This window comes from Brachyhypopomus gauderio, chromosome 7 (assembly GCF_052324685.1).
Source record: "Brachyhypopomus gauderio isolate BG-103 chromosome 7, BGAUD_0.2, whole genome shotgun sequence".
NCBI lineage: Eukaryota > Metazoa > Chordata > Actinopteri > Gymnotiformes > Hypopomidae > Brachyhypopomus > Brachyhypopomus gauderio.
In genome coordinates this window covers 22,139,877-22,160,294 of record NC_135217.1, presented here as the reverse complement: position 1 = coordinate 22,160,294, position 20,418 = coordinate 22,139,877, and the positions used below count along the sequence as shown (strand labels likewise).

The following is a 20,418-nucleotide window of genomic DNA, read 5'->3' as shown; positions in this document are numbered from 1 at the left end:
ACACCGCTTCTTCAGAATGATACCTTCCCAATGTGTTTCCAGCCTCTTTCCTGCCAAAGCAATGAGGCAGCTACAGCTCATGTCCACTCGGAAAGGATAATCAGGAGACAGAAGTTATGATCACCAAATGTTAGTCTGGATGTGGATTTTGGCTAAGGCTATTAACTACCACACCTCAAAGTACACTGGCTGTAATACAATAGCTCTGCAGGACAATGGTCCTGTAGTCACCATCTCAACTGTCGATTCCCTATCTGTGTCCTGTGGACTTTTGAGTACTAAAATACCTGAGTACTTTGGTGCTTAAGGTACTTAATTCCCTGTTTACTTATTTAATTACTCTCCTGATTCTCACTATGCCCTTGCAAACTCTTGACATTGTAAAGGTTCACTTTCTGAGATTTCTGTATTCTGTTTATTATCTATCTGTTTACTATTTTGTTACTTTTCTGTATTACTGTATTTAAACTCTCACCATAATTGTGGTGTGTTTGCAGTCAAATATCACATTCATTGCTGAACAGCTCTTAAAACAATTATTCATCCTTTATCTTTTATTCAAAATAATGATCCTGAAATGCCTGCCACAGGTGTGATTCTTGCTACACACATACACACAATAAAAACTTGATAAATACCAAACTTGTCTAGCCATACTTCCCCCTTATTTAGCGCTGCCTGGGAATGGTCTCCTGCTAGGCCAAGCAAAGGGCATATGAAAGGGCACCAAACATGGACAGACACGAAGAGGGAGAGATCTTTTTGTAGTTCTGAGTGGTGTGTCTTGATAAAATCATGCAATGAATGAATAAATTAATAACACAATAAATAAATAAGTTGTGTTTGCCTGATTGGTTACTGATGCTTACCCAATTTGCAGGCAGGAGGGCTATTTCTGGAAAGTGTGAATAACTCAGAATGGGGCTTTTGCTGAATGTAACTGTTCATGTTGAGTATCATTTTCTTCCCTCGCACACATTGTTACTGTGTGTGTAAGGAAACAACAGCTGTATGACATAGTTTAAACAGGCCCCTGGCGACTCTTGTACATACATAACACCTGCTATGTTTCCCTTTAACTTTACCACTTTTTCTGGTGCCTTGCAGAATCATTCTGAGATACCAAATTTCAAAAACAGTCTAATGTTAATTATTGAACTGTGGATAGAGAACATCTCATAATCAACCCTAACTTACTTCAGTGCACTGAAACAGCTCAGACTGAAGAGGTTCAGTGCTTTGAGCTAGAGCCACTTCACTATGTAGCATTCAGCCATATAAACATCTGATGGCCAGATACTGAGTGACTCTGAGGAATAAAGTCCTGTTATTAAGTGACACAGTTCATAATTTCACACCCAAGAAGAAATATTGCATTATGCATGGAGTGCAAACCACTTCATGCTGTCATGCACATTACAGAAACAGCTATTACTCTGCATATATATGGTGAGTTCTTTGAATTAATGAACCCCAATTGTGTGAGACGGTTTTGCACTACAGCGCTTTATCTGTTCTGTGTAGTAGTTATGCTGTACTTGCAGCTGAGGTTATAACCAGGACACAAGACATTTCTTAGAGTTAAATAGAATTTAATATTATCTCTCTGTCTCACTCAGTCTCACTTATAATTCTAGACTGATAAAATGGAAATCAGCTCCTGATTCAAAATGCCCATTCTATTTTGTAAATATAAATAATGTATAACAGAAATACTTTTTCATATACATATTCACATATCTATGTTATGAGAAATGCAAAAATTGTCTATAGCAAACAGAACACTGAAAAAATAATGTATTTCCTTCAATAATTGATACAGTTGATCAAAATGCAAGTAATTCACAAAGTGATAAATATTTAAAAATATAAATAGCTTTAAATGTTTTAAACTATGATGTAACACTTTATTCAAACTCAAATATATACCAATACTTTGTTTTCAGTACAAAGCCCTTACTAACTGTCATGAAATAATATTATAAAACATTCTTTTACATGCACATGTTCATCCCTGTTCACTCCGGTATGTGTGGCCAACTTTGACCACATGAAAGCCTGGGTCTAGAGTGAACACATATTTCTGTAGTTCAGAATGTAGTCTCATCAGCTACAGTTCCATGCCAGGGAGTCAGCCTCAAGAAACTTGGCCCAGGGTCACGGGGCCGATCCATACAGGGGTCAAAAGTCGAGGACTCCAGTGAGCTAAGAGAACCTGTGAGCGACCCTGTCCCTTCGAAGGCGTATGTGCGCAAACAGTCAAACGGCGGGACGTAGGGGTCACCATCAGCCTCAGCCAGTCGGTCCGTTATGAACTGCCGGAAGACCTCATCCTCTGGGCCAATGAGGTGCGAGTGGCGTAGTGACATGCGAATGCTGGCTGCCACTTCCTCCCTACGAAGCCTGCGTTCACGGCGACGTGGGTGTGGCCTAAGCGGCACTGGCTGGATTGGACGCGTCGCATCCTTGGCGGTCCTGGTTTCGGCGTAGCGCAAGACCTTCTCGGAGTACTCCTCCGTGTCAACTTCCTGTGCAGCTAGTTTGTCCTGTTGCAGTTTCCTGCGCCTCCACACAGCGAACATTAGTAAGGACAACACTGTGGGGCGAGACAGATATGCTGGGATCACATTAATGAGATGAGGCACATTTGAGGAAATGCTACATTTGTGAAGTGCCAAGCGTGTTTAACACTCACAACTGAGGCTGCAGCAAGAAATTAGAACCGCAATTTGAATGATTAATGAGTTTAAGATAGACAACAATTCAACAGTACGAATTCAGTTCACCCACTGCCCTAAAAAGTATTACATTTTAAATGAAATTCAAGGAATTAATGATTTGATGATTACATGATGAGCAGAATTAGATGGGTCAGAGCGTGATAAACACAGAACTGTATAGAGCAGTGGGTTGAAAGTTGTTTTGAAGGACAGTTTCTTCTTTTCTTATCCAAATTCACATATATTTCCAGTTGAGAAAACTGTAAACATTCATTCATATTTGAGAAATAAGTACATAGTTTGCATAGTTTTCATGTTTGCATTCATGTTTATCACACATTACAGTACAAATAATGTCTGATTATTATACGTGTGCATGTTATGTGAAATAGCTTTATTAATGTTATTGAGTAGGCTTTTTAGCATTACTGAATCTGTGTTAGATCCACACTGGTCAGTATGCTCCAGGATGAAGATTGATTAGCCTGTCAAATATCCACTCAGATCATACTTGCCTGCTTGATGTCAATGAAAACTGTATTAGCTCTCACTGTCACAAGCTTTCTGTTGGAAAAGAGCGTTCTGTAATTTTAACTTTTTTCCCTTTTTAGTTTCTACCATTTAAGGAGCTGATTTTAATCAGAATTATTGCCACAGGTTCCCAGGAATTGTGTGAAGAACACAGAACCCACCCGACATTCCATTAAAAACATAACTTGACATAATTGAAACCTTACCTACGAGAAGGACAAAGCACACAGACAGACCCAGCAGGATCTGCATGCTGACAACCATAGAAAGGGCCAATGCTTCCACTCCGCCTGTAGGGCAGTGTCCCGCAGGCTGGCAGGCACATATGCTGATGGTGAGGGTACTTGTGCTGGAGAGTGGCGGGGAGCCACTGTCCACTATGACCACGGGGAGATGATACACTGTGCGGTCTTGGCGAGTAAAAGTGCTACGGCGTGTCACGACGCCTGCTGTGTTGTCTGTGACAGACAGACGGAAAGTTCGCTTAGTGTCTGGATGAGGCATGAAAAACCGAGTTCTCTGCATTATTCCTGGGATCAAACAGACTGAACCTTGCAATTTTTTCTCGCGTTCAGACATAAGTGATTGTGGCTGTGCACAAAGCAAACTGGGAATGTTTTCTTCCAGACTAGCATTAGTCTGCCCTAAAATTAGTTCCACGCATTTTTAGTGAATCTCTGTTTGTTCAGAAAATATTTTGTCCTTGGATTCCTTGAATGAAAACAAAGTATTATTCAGCGACCTAGCATATCAATAAGTATTTTTCTTTTCTTTAATTTTTTTTTTCTCTTTACCTTGGTTGTCCCTGATGGTGAAGTTGGGATTGATGTTCTTATCTGGCACCATAGAGAAATAAAAGTGATGGCCTTCCACTGGCCCATCTGCATCTACAGCACTGATAACCTGGATGACCTTCACAAAGAAACAGATTCATTAATGCAAACCTCAGTGTCTCCTGCCATGACACCCTCAACTCCCTGTCATCAGCAGTGTATTGGAGCGTGTATTGGACTGTGTTTTGGAAGCCACCCCATGTTCACCAGCCTTTAACTCTCTGTCGACACACATGTAACTTGCTGCCGGTTTTTAGATGTGTAGTCTGTCTTGACAATAACCTGGTACAGGCCTTACATCTTTGAGCCCCACCTTTTTCCACACAGCCATCAGAGAACAATTTGATTCTGAGTAAATGGTGCAAGATTCCTGTCAAGAGTGCATGCTATTGATCCTGAAGCAACCAAGTCTCCTCTAATGGATCATTTGTGGCTTGAAGACAATGTTTGCTGTGCAGGAGTTTCAGTCACACATAGAATATAAATTGGGAGACAGAAGCTCAAGTCTATGGCTGTACCCGCGGGTCTGTGCCTGACAAAGTATTTACAACTTTTGCTGTGCTTCATGAAATCCAGAGCAGAGAAACGCAGTGCTGGACTGCCTGCCTCCTCTCCGTGCCCATTCAGCCTTGGTCTTGTTTCACTGCGCTGGGTAAACTGGGGTCTGTTGAGTGAAGTGGTTCTTCAGAAATTCAGGCTGGGTGAAATGCAGACTGAGTGGAACATCCGATGGGTTTTGTACACAGAGTGAGTGCTTAAAACAGTGAGAAAACACCACTTCTCTGAGAGTGTCTGTTGGGTGTTTTTCGGTAATGTTTGGTCAGGGATTGAGAGATATTTGTTTGTGTTTGATTGTGTGTGTATGTATGGTACTGTACCTCCCCTGCTTGTGTGCCCTCACACACATAAGGTTTGTAATCCCTGGACAGAGTGGGAATATTGTCATTGATGTCCAGGACTTTGATGATCACAGACACTGAAGAGGATAATTGATTTTTCTCTGAAAAAATATCAAAGGAAGAATAATCAATTCAGGAAATGAAAAAGAAAAATAGACTAATGCAGTATATAGCATAATAGTATATAGCTATCATATACTGTATACTGTCACGTTACAGCCCCTGACCCCTCCCTATTGGGCGTGTGTCTACGTTGTCTTTGTCCAGTCATCTGCGTCTGTGGATCTCCTTGGGTGCAGTTATGTCTTAATGTGTTCATCCGTCTCACCTGTGGCTCGTCTCGTCATCACTCAGGAATTATGTGGTTTGTCTATTTAATGTGCGTTCGCGCAGTGTCCTGTGCTCGTCTTTGAGTCTTACACGTTCGTTGTTACTGTGTTTCATGTGCGCCGTCTGCGCTTCATTTATGTAAATAAACGTAACGTTCGAAACGACAAGGATTCTGTGCCTATATATAACCATATGGGTGTATATATATACATACATATATATATATATATATATATATATATATATATATATATATATATATATATATATATATATATATATATATATATATATATAAATGGGTATATGGAAATGTTTAATTCCCTCTGTATTGGAATAATCTTGACATTTTTGTGTATTAATGTTGATATGCATAATGTATTACGTATTACTGGCTTAGCATTTGTTAATATGTTATGTATTTTTTATGCATGTAAATAACCATTGGCTACTTCGATAAATCATTTATCATTTCTTGGGTGACCTAAGTTTTTTTTTCACTTTCCTGTCTATATACTAATAAATGAAGGAATAAGTGAGATATACACAGCAGTCCAAATTTTATTTAACTATTAGTCAGGGGATTCTGCCAATCAAGTGAATTAGGTGGATTTGAATATGAATGGCTGTGCTAATCTATTTCTTCCTGATCAAACTGGATGTGATTACTTATATATTTATTCACTGAGCACACCATCACGTCAGGAGGTAAACTGGCCCGAGCCCATTAAAGGGCAATGTGCAGCACCTCCAGACCTGAACGTCCTGGCAGGACTTGGCTTGGCAGATATGGTCAATATTGCAACTGGAGATGCTTGGTAGCACCAATTGTAGATCACATTGAACAGAACATGGCATTTAAAATGCTGTGTCTACAGGATATAAATCTATGGTTATAAGTCAGATAAGAGATAGTGTGCAGAGATATCTTTTACAGGCAGAGATCGATCTACGATGCAGCCATAGCACTTTTTCACTTCTCTCAAGGGGAGAGACGGAGACTTTGGCCACTCACTCATCTCTTTGGCTGTGACAGTGAGATTTTGCCAAGCGACTCTCTCCCGGTCCAGGGGCCTGGCCACTGACACTGTCCCATTGTTGGGGTCAATCTTGAAAGCTCTACTCAACTCACTGCTCTTGGTTATTGAGTATCTGGTAACAAACAAAAAAGAAAGAAAAGAAAAAGTCAGTTCTTCTGTACAAGTCAGTACTTTGAAGAGAAAGGTGACGTGCCCTTTGAGCAGTGGAAGGAATACTGATCACCGTTGTTCTGCCATTAGATGTGGTACCTACAAAGAAAAAGGATAGGTAGCCTAGATTATGGATGGAGTAACATTCAAACAGGGACTGACTCTCCAGGTGTCTGGAACTAAAAAAAAAAAAAAAAACATTTGTGGTGGTCCTTTTCCAGGAGTCAAAGTGAATCATTCGATTTTCTTCCAAAGTGACTAACTAAATAAATAATAACCCTAGAGGTCTACTTAAGAACAGTAACTTGAAAAAATCCTTAGCATGTAATATTAATTTTTTAAAGTGAGCAACAGGGTATGTGGTGTACGATGATATTCTTCTTAGCTCAATAATATACACTATTAAGGTTGTCCTGTTTTATTCATGTCCTTCATATGTTTGCAATACTGATAATGGTGCAGTACAGTACAACTGCATTTATTATTATTATTATTATTATTATTATTATTATTATTATTATTATTATTATTATTTCCACATTCTTTAATTTAAATTAATTAAAGTATATTTTTAGTAAGGATATCTCCTTGAAAGCAAATTAGGAAAACCTATTCAAGTACACACACACACACACACACACACACACACACACACACACACACACACACTTTTTCTTCTGTTTGCAACTGCAGTTTGCCAACTGGTGCTCATCTCTTACCAGTCTGTTCTGTAGAGTTCTAAATTTATGTTAATAGATAATATGTGGAAGGTTCTCTGAATCCCTTTTGCAAATTTGTCATAATTTGGACCAGAAGCAGGGTTTTTAGAGGACTAACGGCTTAAATAAAAACAGTTACGGGATGCAGTATAATTCTCAAACAACAGGTGCTCACAACAATACCACAGTATTCTATACCATACAAATACTGCTCAAACAGGGCCTTTCTGAGTTTATTAACTCAGATCAAAGTATAGGCCTATATGCATATTTCGATGCAAAATGATTCCTGATCAATATGCTCAAGAGCTTACAACAAGTTATTCACTGCAGCTTTAATTATTAATCCTCTATTGTGAAATCCTTAATGACAAAAGCCACACCTTGAGCTTAGCTCAGGCGTCGGTTCACCAGTTCCCACCGAGCCAATGACAGTGTCACTGTCCTCTCCGAGGCATCCATCACACGCGAACCCACAAACGTACAAAGGTCTGAATTTGCAACGTCACCCCATGCAGAGAGCTATTATTTTGGCATGGCCAGTGCCTGGGCTGCATTGTAATAATGCGAGGGAAATAAATAAAGGAGGGTAAGGGAAAGCCATGTTTTATTCAGGAGCTTTCATTTCTTTCTAAAGTAATATTAGATAAATATGAACACGTGACAAGTTGCTGCTGGGATGAAGAGCGAGGAAGAGGATCATAGGGAGTTGGTAACTCAGTTAGAAAAACAATGATTCCCTTCCCTTTGAAGGTTGGGAGAAGGTTTTGAATTGCCTTGGTGTGTGCACACAAGCACACACACACACACACACACACACACACACACACACACACACACACACACACATACACACAGTTTTGCTTTATTTCAGCCCTGGCTGCATACATCGTTGCCGTTAATGATTATTATGTTCCAAATTAAAATTTCATGAAATTAAGGTTTGGCATAATTCTAGCAATTCCAATAGCTGTTGTGTTCTATTTTAGATATTTTTTCTGTGTTTATATTCCAATTTCCAAGTTCAGGGATTAGTTTTTGGTTGCATTTGGCTACTTTCCTGTTTCAGAAAACGAAAAAAAGGCTGGAGTTTTAACTGGATAAAGTGGCTAAGCACACAACATTTGAACAGTCACAACATTTGAGCAGTCTGAACATTTGAGCAGTCACAACATTTGAGCAGTCACAACATTTGAGCAGTCAAAACATTTGAGCAGTCACTACATTTGAGCAGCGTTTGTTATTTCATTTCATTTCAGTGACCAGGATGTTCTTCACCTTTCAATCATTTACACATGGATCTCATCTCATAATATTTAAAACAATTCTACAATAAAATCATTACTCCTCTTATTATTAAATCTCTTTACTATTTACTTCATTTACTGAGCATACTAGAGAAGACAGAGACAACAAACATGTATAAATAAATAATTCCATAAATTAATTGATTAAAAACAGCAACATGACAGTAACAATAAAACAAGCTGTAACAACAACAATAACAATAATAATATACAGATAATTGTTTCCTCTTCTGAAGCTTCAGAAACTTTTTTTCTTGCACAGCTGTTTTAAGAATACAGGATTTTATTGCAGTCTAGTCTAGTTTAACATTCGGTTAAACTGAACTGCACAAAGTTTTCAGATAGGGAACAGAACAACGTGCTTTATCAGCTGAGTAATCAATGTGTTTATAAAACAAATGGAATGGGCATGTAGTTTTTTTTTTTTTTACCATAAGTGCATATTTTGTCTTATAAAACAATATAATGTGTGTATAAGTAAACTTTATAAACTGTATTTTAAATTTTTGGCCAAAAGAATGTTGTCTTATACACAAATCATGCGCTTTGCATTCAAATGTAACTTAACTTACTATTATTGGTTTTCTTTCTGTATATGTTCAAATAAACAACAAAATGAATATATGCATGGTTTACCTTATGGGGTTGTTGTCAACATCTGTGTCTCTGGCATAGACTGTGCCAACCTCTGTCCCAACAGGTGCATTCTCGAGGACTTTCCATTCATAATGAGGAGCAAAGAAAATAGGAGGTTCATCCACATCTGTCACAAGGATTCTCAGCATTGTCCTGTCACGAAATTCATGGATGTCTAAGAATCGGGTGTCGATGTAGTCATTGGTGGCTTCTATGGAGATGGCAAAACGCCTCTTGCTCTCGAAGTCTAGAGGCTATGGGAAAGATACAATCAGCTTTAAAAACATGGAGATGTAGTTAATGTTAGTGCTCTGGCTGTGTGGTAGATTTTGTAGATCATGGGTGCAAAAGCTCTTTGTTAAAAAAAGAGAGACAGAAAAGGCTGTGTTGTATTTCCCATCAGTCTCCATCAACTGGGAAGTTCATTCAAACTTGATGAGTTTGCAGCTGTGAGCCAGTACTAAACCGATGCTGAATTTCGATAGATATGTTGATGCTAGTTAAAAACAGCATGCAAACCATTAATGTATTCCCAAAAGAAGCACAGGACAAGTGAGTCATTTTCATAACAAGGCAATTCCATCTTAATTCAATTCCCCCAGTGTTTCCTAGCAGATTCGTGCAGCTAAGTAGGATGCATAAAACTATGTGTGTGAAGGGCACTTTCTGCTCAATATGAGACACACCATGGGACATGATCCCATCAAACTTAGGACACAACAATGTTACATCACACCGGACTCAGCAGGGAATAGTCTAAAGAAAAAATTAAACAAATTCTTATTATATAAATTACCAAATGTGTACAATTATCTCATTTTATAATGAACTCATATGCCAAGAGACCAGTCTGAATGTATTACAAATAGTCCATGTTCAAGTCTTCCCAAGCCAATTTGGAAAAAAAGTGGAATATTTTGAGAGAAAGACATTGATCGCTGTTCTGTGACAGATGGTTTTAATAGCACTGTAAATATACCACTGTAACACTGTAAATGTACCACTGTAACACTGTAAATGTATTTTACACAACATTATAAATGTATCACTGCCAACAAAATATTATGTATTCTGTTGTCAAGCATTAGTCTTTACTATTGCTTCCTTTCAAATATACCATAACAGTAAATGTACTCACTTTAGCCAGTGTCACGATGCCTTCTTGGGTGGCAGGGTCTGTCTGTACCCTGAAGGTGGCGCTCTCCTCCAGGTCAACTAGACTGTAGTTCATTCTTGCATTCACACCGACATCTGCATCTTCCGCCATAACCCTGCCCACCGTTGTGCCCAACGGAGCCGATTCTGCTATGCTAAACGTGTACAAATCTGGGGACATAAAAGGGAACATCCAAGATATTACACACCACCTTCACGAGATGCTCTAACAATGACGGGACACACAAATTACACCAGAGGGTGTACACTTAAGTCACAGATAAAATGACATAAAGTGCACACAAATGTTTCAACACAGATCTTTTTTCCACGTGAAGTTGACAGGGAAAGTGTATCTTGTGCTCTGTTTGCGAAATGTCCTGCCGCTGTATAACCGAGCAAACTGGAAACACAGACCAGCGAGCTACTGCGTTCTCGACATCAAACGGCCTGATTACATCAGTAATAAGGACCAGCGGTCGAGAACATGGCATACAAATCAGCCAGACACACTCTTAGGAAAATATGCAGGCGAATCACCTATATCATAAGAAAACCAGTAGGCCTACAAAACAAAAAATATCTGCTTCAAAGCAATCCAAGACAAAGAAGCCCCAGAGTAAATGAAAATGCGAAAATTCATAGTGCACCTGGTGCACAGACACGTGGACGAAGCTTGAGAGGAGGAGATACATCTGGAGTGAGTTTGAACAAGTTACCCATGCTTCAGTGTGCAATAGAGATTCCCCTCATGAGACCATGTGTGCATGGAATAAGAAGAATAAACAAAGAACAGGAAGTGTAATACGTTTGCATAACATAGAAGGAATTCTGTTGGGACCTAATTCTTACCTAAAATGATGCTAAAATAAATAATAATAATTATTATTATTAGTAGTAGTAGTATTGTTGTGTGGTGATGGCGATGATGTGTTTCATTCCAAAACTTTTAACTGAAAAGTACTTTAGGATACAATTCAGAGAATTGTAGTTTGTGCGACTGTCCAACTAGATTAGCAGCAGTGTCAATGGTGGAGAAATGACCTGCTCTCTCAGGAGGAGAGAGACTTTGCTCCCAGAAACATGTTAAAGAAACAGGAGATGCATGTCCAGGTGCAAAATGTAGATAATGTCTTTTAAAGAGTTCCCAAAGCAAATACACAAATGTCTGATTCAAACAGGTAAATCAGAGTAGCTTTATACTGTCAAAATCAGAATTGAACAATTTGATGCTTGCAGTTTTGAAAATGACAATTGCGATTAGTTATCATCGCCATTGCAGCAGAGTGTATTTCAAGCCAAAATGAGTTCCAAAGGTCATGGAAAAAATGTATTTTTCGTGAAGGTTACGATGAAATGCACACAAAAACACCCCTCCTAAACACATTCTCAGACTTACATTTCTTAAATGCCCTCCCACCAGCCTACAGCTATTGAATTCAGATAGGTGGCATACAACCAAGTTCACTTGTTCATGTCCAGTTCAAAGCCAGCTCTTCCAGTCAGGCATTTTGGCTTAGTAATGTAAAGAACAGATCAAAGGCACAGAATGTGTACTACAGCCAGAACTCAAGGTGGAGGTATAGACCCGTAACCTAAACAGGAACCCCTGGTGATCCCGAGGAGTTCCCACATAAGCACAGTACAAAACTAGAACTCATTGAGAATCAGACTAGAATGGTGAACACCAGGACGAAGAATCACACGAGAGTGGATAATCAGACCAGAGTGGAGAATCACACCAGAGTGGAGAATCGGATAAAAAAATTTACTGTTTACCAAAAAAATGTTTTTCAGGTAATGGGCTTACAATTAAGGCAGTGTTGGCATATAATTAACTTTTTTAATTTTTTTGCGTGATCATTTTGGTATGTCAACGATGCACTGGTTGTAACTCACTGTGCTGGAACATAGGCCCGTTGTCATTGACATCAGTAAGAGTGATGGTCACTGTTGTTGTAGCACTGTAGCTTCCAGTAAATCCAAGCAAATCTTTCACCTGGACCACGACCAGATACTTATCACTTGCTTCTCTGTCCATGTCTGACCACGAAGTCACTATAATACCTTAGAAGATGGGAGAAACAACATTTCTATCACCAACACCAAAATAAGCTGTCTAAAATCATCTTTGCTCCCGTAATTGCTACCTGTTTTGGGCTCCACTGAGAAGTATGGTTCTCCTTGCACAATAGAGTAGATGAGTTTGGCATTGTTCCCAAGCATGGGGTCATCTGCATCTGTGGCTGTCACCTGCACAACTGTCGTCCCTGTGCAGAGACAGACGGAGTCCACACTGTCAACAGCAACTTTTAATTTGTAAAAATAGGGGGTGTGTGTGTGTGTGTGTGCGTACTGGCCGCAGGAGAGGTGATGCAGGTGAGCATGACAGTTCCTGGATCACTCTGGTGACATATCTCTTTTTTTCCTGTCTGAAAGCTCTTTCTTTCTCATGCCATCATCTAGGTATCTCTTCATCTTTCTTAATCCTTCATCATCTTCATCTTCCTGCCATTTTTTAATGCTTTCTTTTGTATTTTTCTTTATCCTTCCTTTCAGCTTTCTGTCATTCAGCTTTATGTCTGATTTCTGTTTATCTGCTGCTTTCAAACATCTCTCTGTCGCTCTGATAGGACACACCGGTTCCTGCAGTCTTCACCGACACAACATCATCTCACTTTTTCTGTTCGTGTTTGTTCCTTTCCTCCGTGCTTTCTTTTTTCTACATTTCTCTAGTTCCCACTGAAGTGTGATTTATTGCAATAAAGATATTATCTATCTCAAGCAGATTACATACAAATTGAAGTGATAATGTATGTGCAATGAAAGGCAATAGTAATAATCACAACATTTAGGCACAAATAAATCATATTTCACTAAAACATGGGTATCATCTCAGACCAATATATTTAAGTGGCGGAGACCATCCTGCAAGTACAAATGTTTTTTTGGACGTGGAGACATCTATAAAAGGCAGAAATTATATAGCATTAAAAAGTCTAAAGAAAAAGGCTAAAACCTATCATTTCAGTTTTAGATGTAATCTAAATGAATGCCTTACTTCACTGAGTATAATCAATAGACCCTTTCCAAGTTTGTAAACATAGATAATACAGCGACCATGTTGGCAAGGAAAGTTAATATTTGTGCCACTGATCGAGTGTTGATGCCATTTCTTTAACAGCTAATTCAATTACTTTGTAAAAAAGAAATCAAAAATGTATGTGTCACAAGAATCAATTGTATGATAATCTTCACACAGTGTCCTTGATGTTATTTCAAGTGTTAATAAAGTTTGTTAAATGAATTTCCCAGTCTACTATTTAGTAGGTATGTGGAATTATTTCTCCTGTTCGTATGGTATAACTGATAGAATCTTGATGACTAGCTTAAGTTGATCCGCATACTACATGGCATGCAGTATATTCTGCTTTTATTATGAGACCTTTATTGCGAAAAACCTTAAATCTTATTTTTAATTCTTAATTAAATTAACTAATTATTAATAAAATCTAAATTCCTGCATATAAGCATCATCATGCATTTTGAAAGCAGAACAATACTTTGACAAGACTACCTGCAATATCTTGACATAGTATCCTGTATTAATTGATTTAGCTGTTAAAGGGGATCACCGTGGTAGACCAGTGGCACTTTACTAATGTGTGTGCACGTTTCTTATGATATTGCTCCTGAAACCATCTCTGAAGAATGTCAAACTACTTCAACATTATTATTGCTTTTTCAACAATAAGCACACTAGTTATGTGTTACTGAACTGAGAGCTGTTGCTTCTTATTCAACTTATTCAGCATATAAAATGTATAAGGAGATAATTAGAGACTACTATACCGACTGGACTCATCTCTGGAATACTGGACACGTAGGGTTCATTTATAAACTGGGGGGCATGGTCATTGATATCCTGGACTTTGATGATGAACTCAGACTCGGGCTCCACGGGCTGGTCAGTCCTGCGGTCGATGGCCTGGGCTCGGAGGACGTAGAATGCCTTCTCTTCTCTGTCCAGGCCCTTTAGAGTATGGATCTCACCACTGTACTCATCAATGGTAAAGATGTCTCCAGCTCCCTCGCCGGACAGGATGTACCTTATTGTGTAGTCTCCTGTGTCGTAGTTTGATTTCAGCTAAGTAAATAGCAGTGAAAGTACAGTAATTATAGGACAATTAAATTGTGCAGCTTACAGAGCAGATTTACCATGACGACAAGATATGTTTACAAACAAGAAGACTACAAAACCACATTATATAGCAGTTTTCTTCGTCTTCATCATCTTCCTCATCCATTTTATTCATAGTAGTGTCCTTGCCATGCACAAGTAAGCTATACTTTCCAACATAAACAAATTAAACAGAAAGTGGACAATTTGCAGCGAAAGGGATATTAAATGCTTAGCATCTATGTGCATGGGAATGAATAGCATAATGAAACCAATTATGTCTTTAACAAAGATTTACATGTAGGAAGAGAGGTGACAACAGGAATAGACTTGGGGAAAATGCACAATTTACACAGAAAAAGATTGATCACCCAGAGAGGTTGAAACATGATTCAACCTTGAAACATGAAGGAAACCTAAATTTTGCAACCTTAAGGCATATGGGATAGGACAAATTTGGAACACTTCTACCATCAAGGTAAAGATGAAACCGGCCATGCTGTATATCCTAATAAGAAGAGACTGGAGCCATGCAAGACTGGAGCCATGCTAAATGCTAACTTAACTGCAGAAATGATGTGATACCATGTGATATCAGATGAGCATGACAGCAAAGCTCTGGGGCCAATGGGGAGCAATTCATGTTTGTTAGCATTCAATCCGAAAAATACACATACGTCATACACATCCATGACATTTTGTCATGAAAATATTATGTCAGATAGGGCAATTGGAAGTGTACTCTAAGCAGGGCTTATGCTGACATTAAACTCAATGTCATCTGCAGTACAGTGAAAAAAGTGGTAACATAGTAAATAGCAACAGACATTTGTAAGAGTTAGCAGATATTTGCCAGGTTTCCTGGTAAATCTAGAAGCTACTTCAGTTAGATTATAATTTTCCTAGCCTTTTCAGCAGCTTTTTGACATCATGTGCAACCGGAGACAGTAGTTTTACCTGACCGATTATCTTTGGGGTTGGATCCTCTTCCTCAACAAATATCTGGTTCCAGATCCAGCCCCGTTTCGCTCTGTGCTGGGATACATGGGGGCCTTCAGTGTGCCGACTCTCACTCAGTCTTTGTTTGGCCACTGTTAGCCCACTCCCCATCAAACTGGGCACGATGGAGATCATGATGACCATGGCAAGAACAGAACAGCCATCCATTGTTTGGTCACTTCCTGTCTGCCCCCTGCTCCAGATGAAGAGTCCAGACCCCTGGAGCCCGTTAGTGTTCCATTAGAATGCTGGAGCCGTTTGTCATGGAAACACTCTAAGGGAGCATTAAGAAGGGGAAATGGTCAAAAACATTGAAGAAATGAATTGTTACAGAGCAGACTTTAGCTATGTGAATGCTACAAACAATAATCTCATTGTGGATGCAAATAAAAACAACAACAACACAAATAAATAAATATATAATAATGCTGACCAGTGAAATCAGAGGAGAAAAAAAACCTGGGCAAACATGATTCCAAGTTGACAGAATGCATGGAATCTTTGAAGACGTCCAGGAAGTAGATGAGAAGTTCAGCCAAATAGAAGCGTCTCACAAGGCAGTGCACAGAATTTACAAAACAACGGCATTCAGTGTCTGTGGAGGGAGGCCTTTCCAAACCATTCCATTTACTGAAATTCTCCAGATTAATTTAATTAAATTAAATCCCTCCATTCAAAGAAAAGAGGGATGAAAAAGAGGGTGCAGTATCAGTTAGATCCTACTGCTATGTAGAATTCAGGAGTTTTTTTGTATTTTTTGTTATTTATATACAATTTTATATATGGCAGGTTTTCAATATCTTAATTTTCAGTTAAGTACAAAAGTGCAAGCAAGTACTTCATAAATGATTTACAAAACCCCTTGAGCTACAGATGAAAGGAAAAACTAGCAAGGAAGCACAAGAACAATCATACAAGTGAGAATTACTTCTAACACCTTGATTAGCTGTTTGAATTCGAAACAGCCTTCAGCAGATTCAGCTTCTATACAACCGAATGAAACGCAATTATCACAGGCACCAGCAAGACCCAAAAGCACTATTTTGGGATAGTAACCAGGGCTAACTCCCATGCTAGCAAATGAGCCACTTATGTACTGACTTCACTGACCTGCATTACTATGATTTCCAAATTCCAGTCTCACTTCAAATAGTTTTGCAATATAAAGCTATTTAAATAATATTTAAGTGAAAAGAATATTTTCTAAATTAACATTTGCTTTGCCAGTCTTGTCATAATGAACAGAAATGCTAGTCACTGAGATTATTACTTATGAAATTTCTAATAATTTGTCTATGTAAATTGAATTACCATGAAGAAGGTTCATCAAACAAACTTCAGCAACTACAGACCATCTGCATTTTTTTCCAAATCCAAGGACAACGCAGCAGCCAAGTGAATCGTCCTCCAAATCCCCAAACTCAAATTGTCAAAACATGCCTGCATATCACCTGGAATACATCAAATACTTTTCACATTCTCCTTTAAAACAGTACAACCAAAAATATCTATTAAATCATTAATCATGTCAACACAACACATTTGACTTTGCTTGACTGCACCAGGGACTGCAACTTCCCCCTTTATTACATCAGATAAAAGACGGCTTCTTCAATCAGACTACCACTTCATCATCTCCTCGACATCCTTGCCATGTATTCAAATAACAGGCAAAATGAGTTCATGCAGGATGTATATCATCCTTAAAAGCCATCACCAAAGTTTGCTTAAGAGGATGACACTTATTTTACTTATTTTAGAAACAAATCACCATTGTCAATGCCACTGCCAATCATCGGAATCCGAATATTAATTGGTCCAGCACACTAACTGTTTCTTCTGCAAGATAGCTTTGCTAACAGGATAAAAGGGGCTCTGGCTGACCTTGGTCTTAAGAGCATTGCAATTAGTCAAGTCTGATGACTAGATAATTACTGTTCCATCTCACACATGTGAGTTGCCAGTCATGCCCGGTTGTGCTGTGTCACGATGATCAAAATCAATTACCGATGCACAATTTCCTTTTGGAGATTCAATTTGCCTTTAGGAATAAGCGAGCATGAGTTTGTGCATGAGTCTCCACACTCGTATCCAACATGGCAAAGGGAGTGACATTCACATTAGTGGCCAGTGAATCGTGAGCTAATGACGAGCTCTCATAAGGCTGCCGAGCTCAACGTCCGCACGCTACGGGCTGAAGCTGCATGGCACTGGTGTTCGGCTATTTACACTCAATCATCTGTCAGCACTTCACATTGCATTAGCCAGCCATCGAAAGCTTGGGGAATAAAAGAACTTGAGGGTGCCGAATTGCTGTTAGGAGCTTTTGAAGCAAGTTGGCCTAAACAACAGAGAGCTTGCAAAAGAAAGGTGGAGATGGAGTCAAGAGATGCTTCATCAAAGAAACCTTCAATATATTATGCTACATTTCTTCAGGTATCTAGGGCAATACTTGTTTACTCTGTCCACTACTGTAGGAAAAGAGAACTTTATGAATATTTTGCTACACTCTCAGGTGAAAAAAATTAGCATACACAAACATATATATAGTGTTTATGTATGTGTGAGAGTGACACACACACACACACACACACACACACACACACACACACACACTCATAAATTCAATATTAAAGCTATGAATCAAATTTAAATAATGGTTTGTTCTTATTTTCCTTTATTTTCCTGTCAGTTCACAATCCTGATTGTTTTATGTATTCATCAAACACATACCTCTGCTATTCAGCTATTGTTTAGAAATCATGCATCAGCCAGTGGTAACTGCAGGCCACCCGTCGTCTTAAATGAAAAGCTGGAGTGCTTTACACACACACACACATGTGCCAGCCTTAGGTGTGACTGCAAGATAGATGGAAATATTTACATTCCTCTCAAAACACAGAAAAAAATCATATTCTGCCAACATTTAGCCATGTTTTTATGCCATGAATACCATGGCATACTATAAACGTTTCTCTGTTTCTCTGTATACTATAAACGTTTCTCGTTTTCCTATGTGTTGCTTGGGAGAATGTGATAAACACATTATATGACCACTATACTTGATGAACGACAAATTACATAGAGGTGTTGTCAGTACTTTAATACTTTAAATGTACAATTACATTTAAATGTACAATGTGTGTGTGTGTGTGTGTGTGTGTGTGTGTGTGTGTGTGTGTGTGTGTGTGTGTGTGTGTGTGTGCCTGTCTGTCTGTTATATGTGCTTTCCAACACATGAAATATAATCCACTTCAGATGTCTGTCCCATAAGAAGTCACACATCTAGAGTTTAGCACTGTTTAATTGGTCATTGAGGGGGCATGTTGGGACCTGTTGTTTATGCATCACAGATCAGTGACACCTCATTTTTAATGTGTAACCATCCATATCCAACACAAAAACAAAACAAATATTTCCATATATGACTCAATGGCTCTTTCTGTAGAGTGACTGTAGGGATGTTTATATCATATCAGTTCAAGTCAAAGACTCAGATATACTGAGACTGGCAGAAAACAACCAACATTCAATGACAAGTAAACAAATGGTTTACAATTTGTAAAGAACTAAAACACTACTGTACATACTATCAGCATACTATGGTACATAATACTTATAGTGTTGATGTACTTATAATACTTATATCACACGATCAGGCACATAAAATGTATTATCAATAAGAACCTTCCACAGAACTCACAGAAAATAGCATTGCAAAGTCCTGATTGAGATTATTGATTTTTTTATTAAATATAAAATTATTTTAGAGTTTATATTCATGCCAGTCTGCCTTTCACTCATACACACACACGCACACACACACAGTTCACATAAACCTGTACATCTTCATTTTGTGTATTATTATTATTACTATTATTACTGTGAATCAAGTTGATTAATCTGATTGACCTGACATTTGTCGTTCACGTAGGATAATGAGGCTTTCAGTTGTGAAATGAAATTAGGAGCTCAATGGTGTGTGAAGAGGCATTTTAGTACACTGAGAGGTCAGTCCATATGAACAGAACATCTGGAGATTTGAAATAAAGAAAATTGCCTGGATCTGGCAATATGCAACACATTATGCCACACATTTTGCTCATAAATGTCAAATAGCAAAAACACGTTTTAAATGATGAATATTCTCATTGACAGCAGCTGCACAAAAGTTTTACCTGTTCGATTATAGCTCCCTGGTGACTTGGCTTAAGGTGCTCTGTCTGAAAAACGTCTACCATTGCTCAAGAAAACTATTACATCTGTCCAAAATGGGAATAACAGCGGCTCACCTTCCTGAGTGTGCGACCTCTCCTTTCCCCGCTCCAGTTTGTTAACCTTAAGCTGGCCTAGAAACTGTGAAACGGCTTCTGCAGCTGCATAGGACGGTTGAAGGCTAATGCCCACTCTGCTGATGACCTCTCCCTTTCTCCTCCATCCCAACCCCCCCCCCCCCCCCCCCTTTCTCAATAACTTCTCGAGGAGAACAAACAGTGGTGGTATTGTCTGGCTCACCATTTGAACCACACTGGCAACACACAAGCCATTATTTTCCATGCAAACAGCTCAGGCTGGAATACAAATGGATTTCTATCCTTTTTTCCACCACCTCTTTCTTTATTTCTGTCTCTGCCTCTCTCTCTTCCTCTCTCTCTCTCTCTTTCTCTCTCTCTAAACCAGACACACACAAACACACACTCTCTTTCTTTCTCTGTCTCTTTCTGTCTCTGGCTAACAATAGGGCACTTATTAGAATCTCACTGGCCGGGTACGAATTGCATCCATCACGGAGGCAACTATTTCAAAGGGTGATAAGAGGCATACAGTCTGTTTTTTGACATTTAGACTGGAGGAGAAAGGGCCTCCAGGCAGGCCCAGCGTTCATATTGGCATAAAGAGATGAGACGCCCCCGTGACCC

At 38.9% G+C, this 20,418-nt stretch overlaps 1 protein-coding gene across 4 annotated transcripts; it reads right to left on the bottom strand.

Annotated features, from left to right (window-relative positions):
• Positions 1-566: 566 nt before the first annotated feature.
• cdh19 (cadherin 19, type 2) lies at positions 567-19,894 on the bottom strand. Of its 4 annotated transcripts, none has more exons than XM_077012606.1 (12): positions 19,678-19,831; positions 15,458-15,773; positions 14,173-14,467; positions 12,471-12,590; positions 12,220-12,387; positions 10,304-10,491; positions 9,166-9,419; positions 6,329-6,465; positions 4,963-5,084; positions 4,046-4,163; positions 3,458-3,709; positions 567-2,596 (listed from the first exon to the last, which is right to left on the bottom strand). In XM_077012606.1, exons 2-12 carry the CDS (start codon positions 15,665-15,667, stop codon positions 2,091-2,093), a joined length of 2,370 nt encoding a protein of 789 aa, XP_076868721.1. In that variant the 5' UTR covers positions 15,668-15,773; positions 19,678-19,831; the 3' UTR covers positions 567-2,090. The 4 variants fall into 4 exon arrangements, with proteins under 4 accessions (XP_076868721.1, XP_076868722.1, XP_076868723.1 ...); XM_077012607.1 differs by lacking the exon at positions 19,678-19,831 and adding an exon at positions 18,233-18,349; XM_077012608.1 differs by lacking the exon at positions 19,678-19,831 and adding an exon at positions 16,811-16,829.
• Positions 19,895-20,418: the final 524 nt, after the last annotated feature.

Bases quoted from the DNA above. Each gene is read 5' to 3' on its own strand.
- cdh19 (XM_077012605.1), bottom strand. From the start codon at position 15,667: ATGGATGGCTGTTCTGTTCTTGCCATGGTCATCATGATCTCCATCGTG. The intron at 5,085-6,328 runs GTGAGTGGCCAA...ATATTTTTTCAG, and splicing joins TGTCACAGCCAAAGAGATGA to AGAAAAATCAATTATCCTCT. The intron at 3,710-4,045 runs GTAAAGAGAAAA...TGTCTGTCACAG, and splicing joins CACCATCAGGGACAACCAAG to ACAACACAGCAGGCGTCGTG.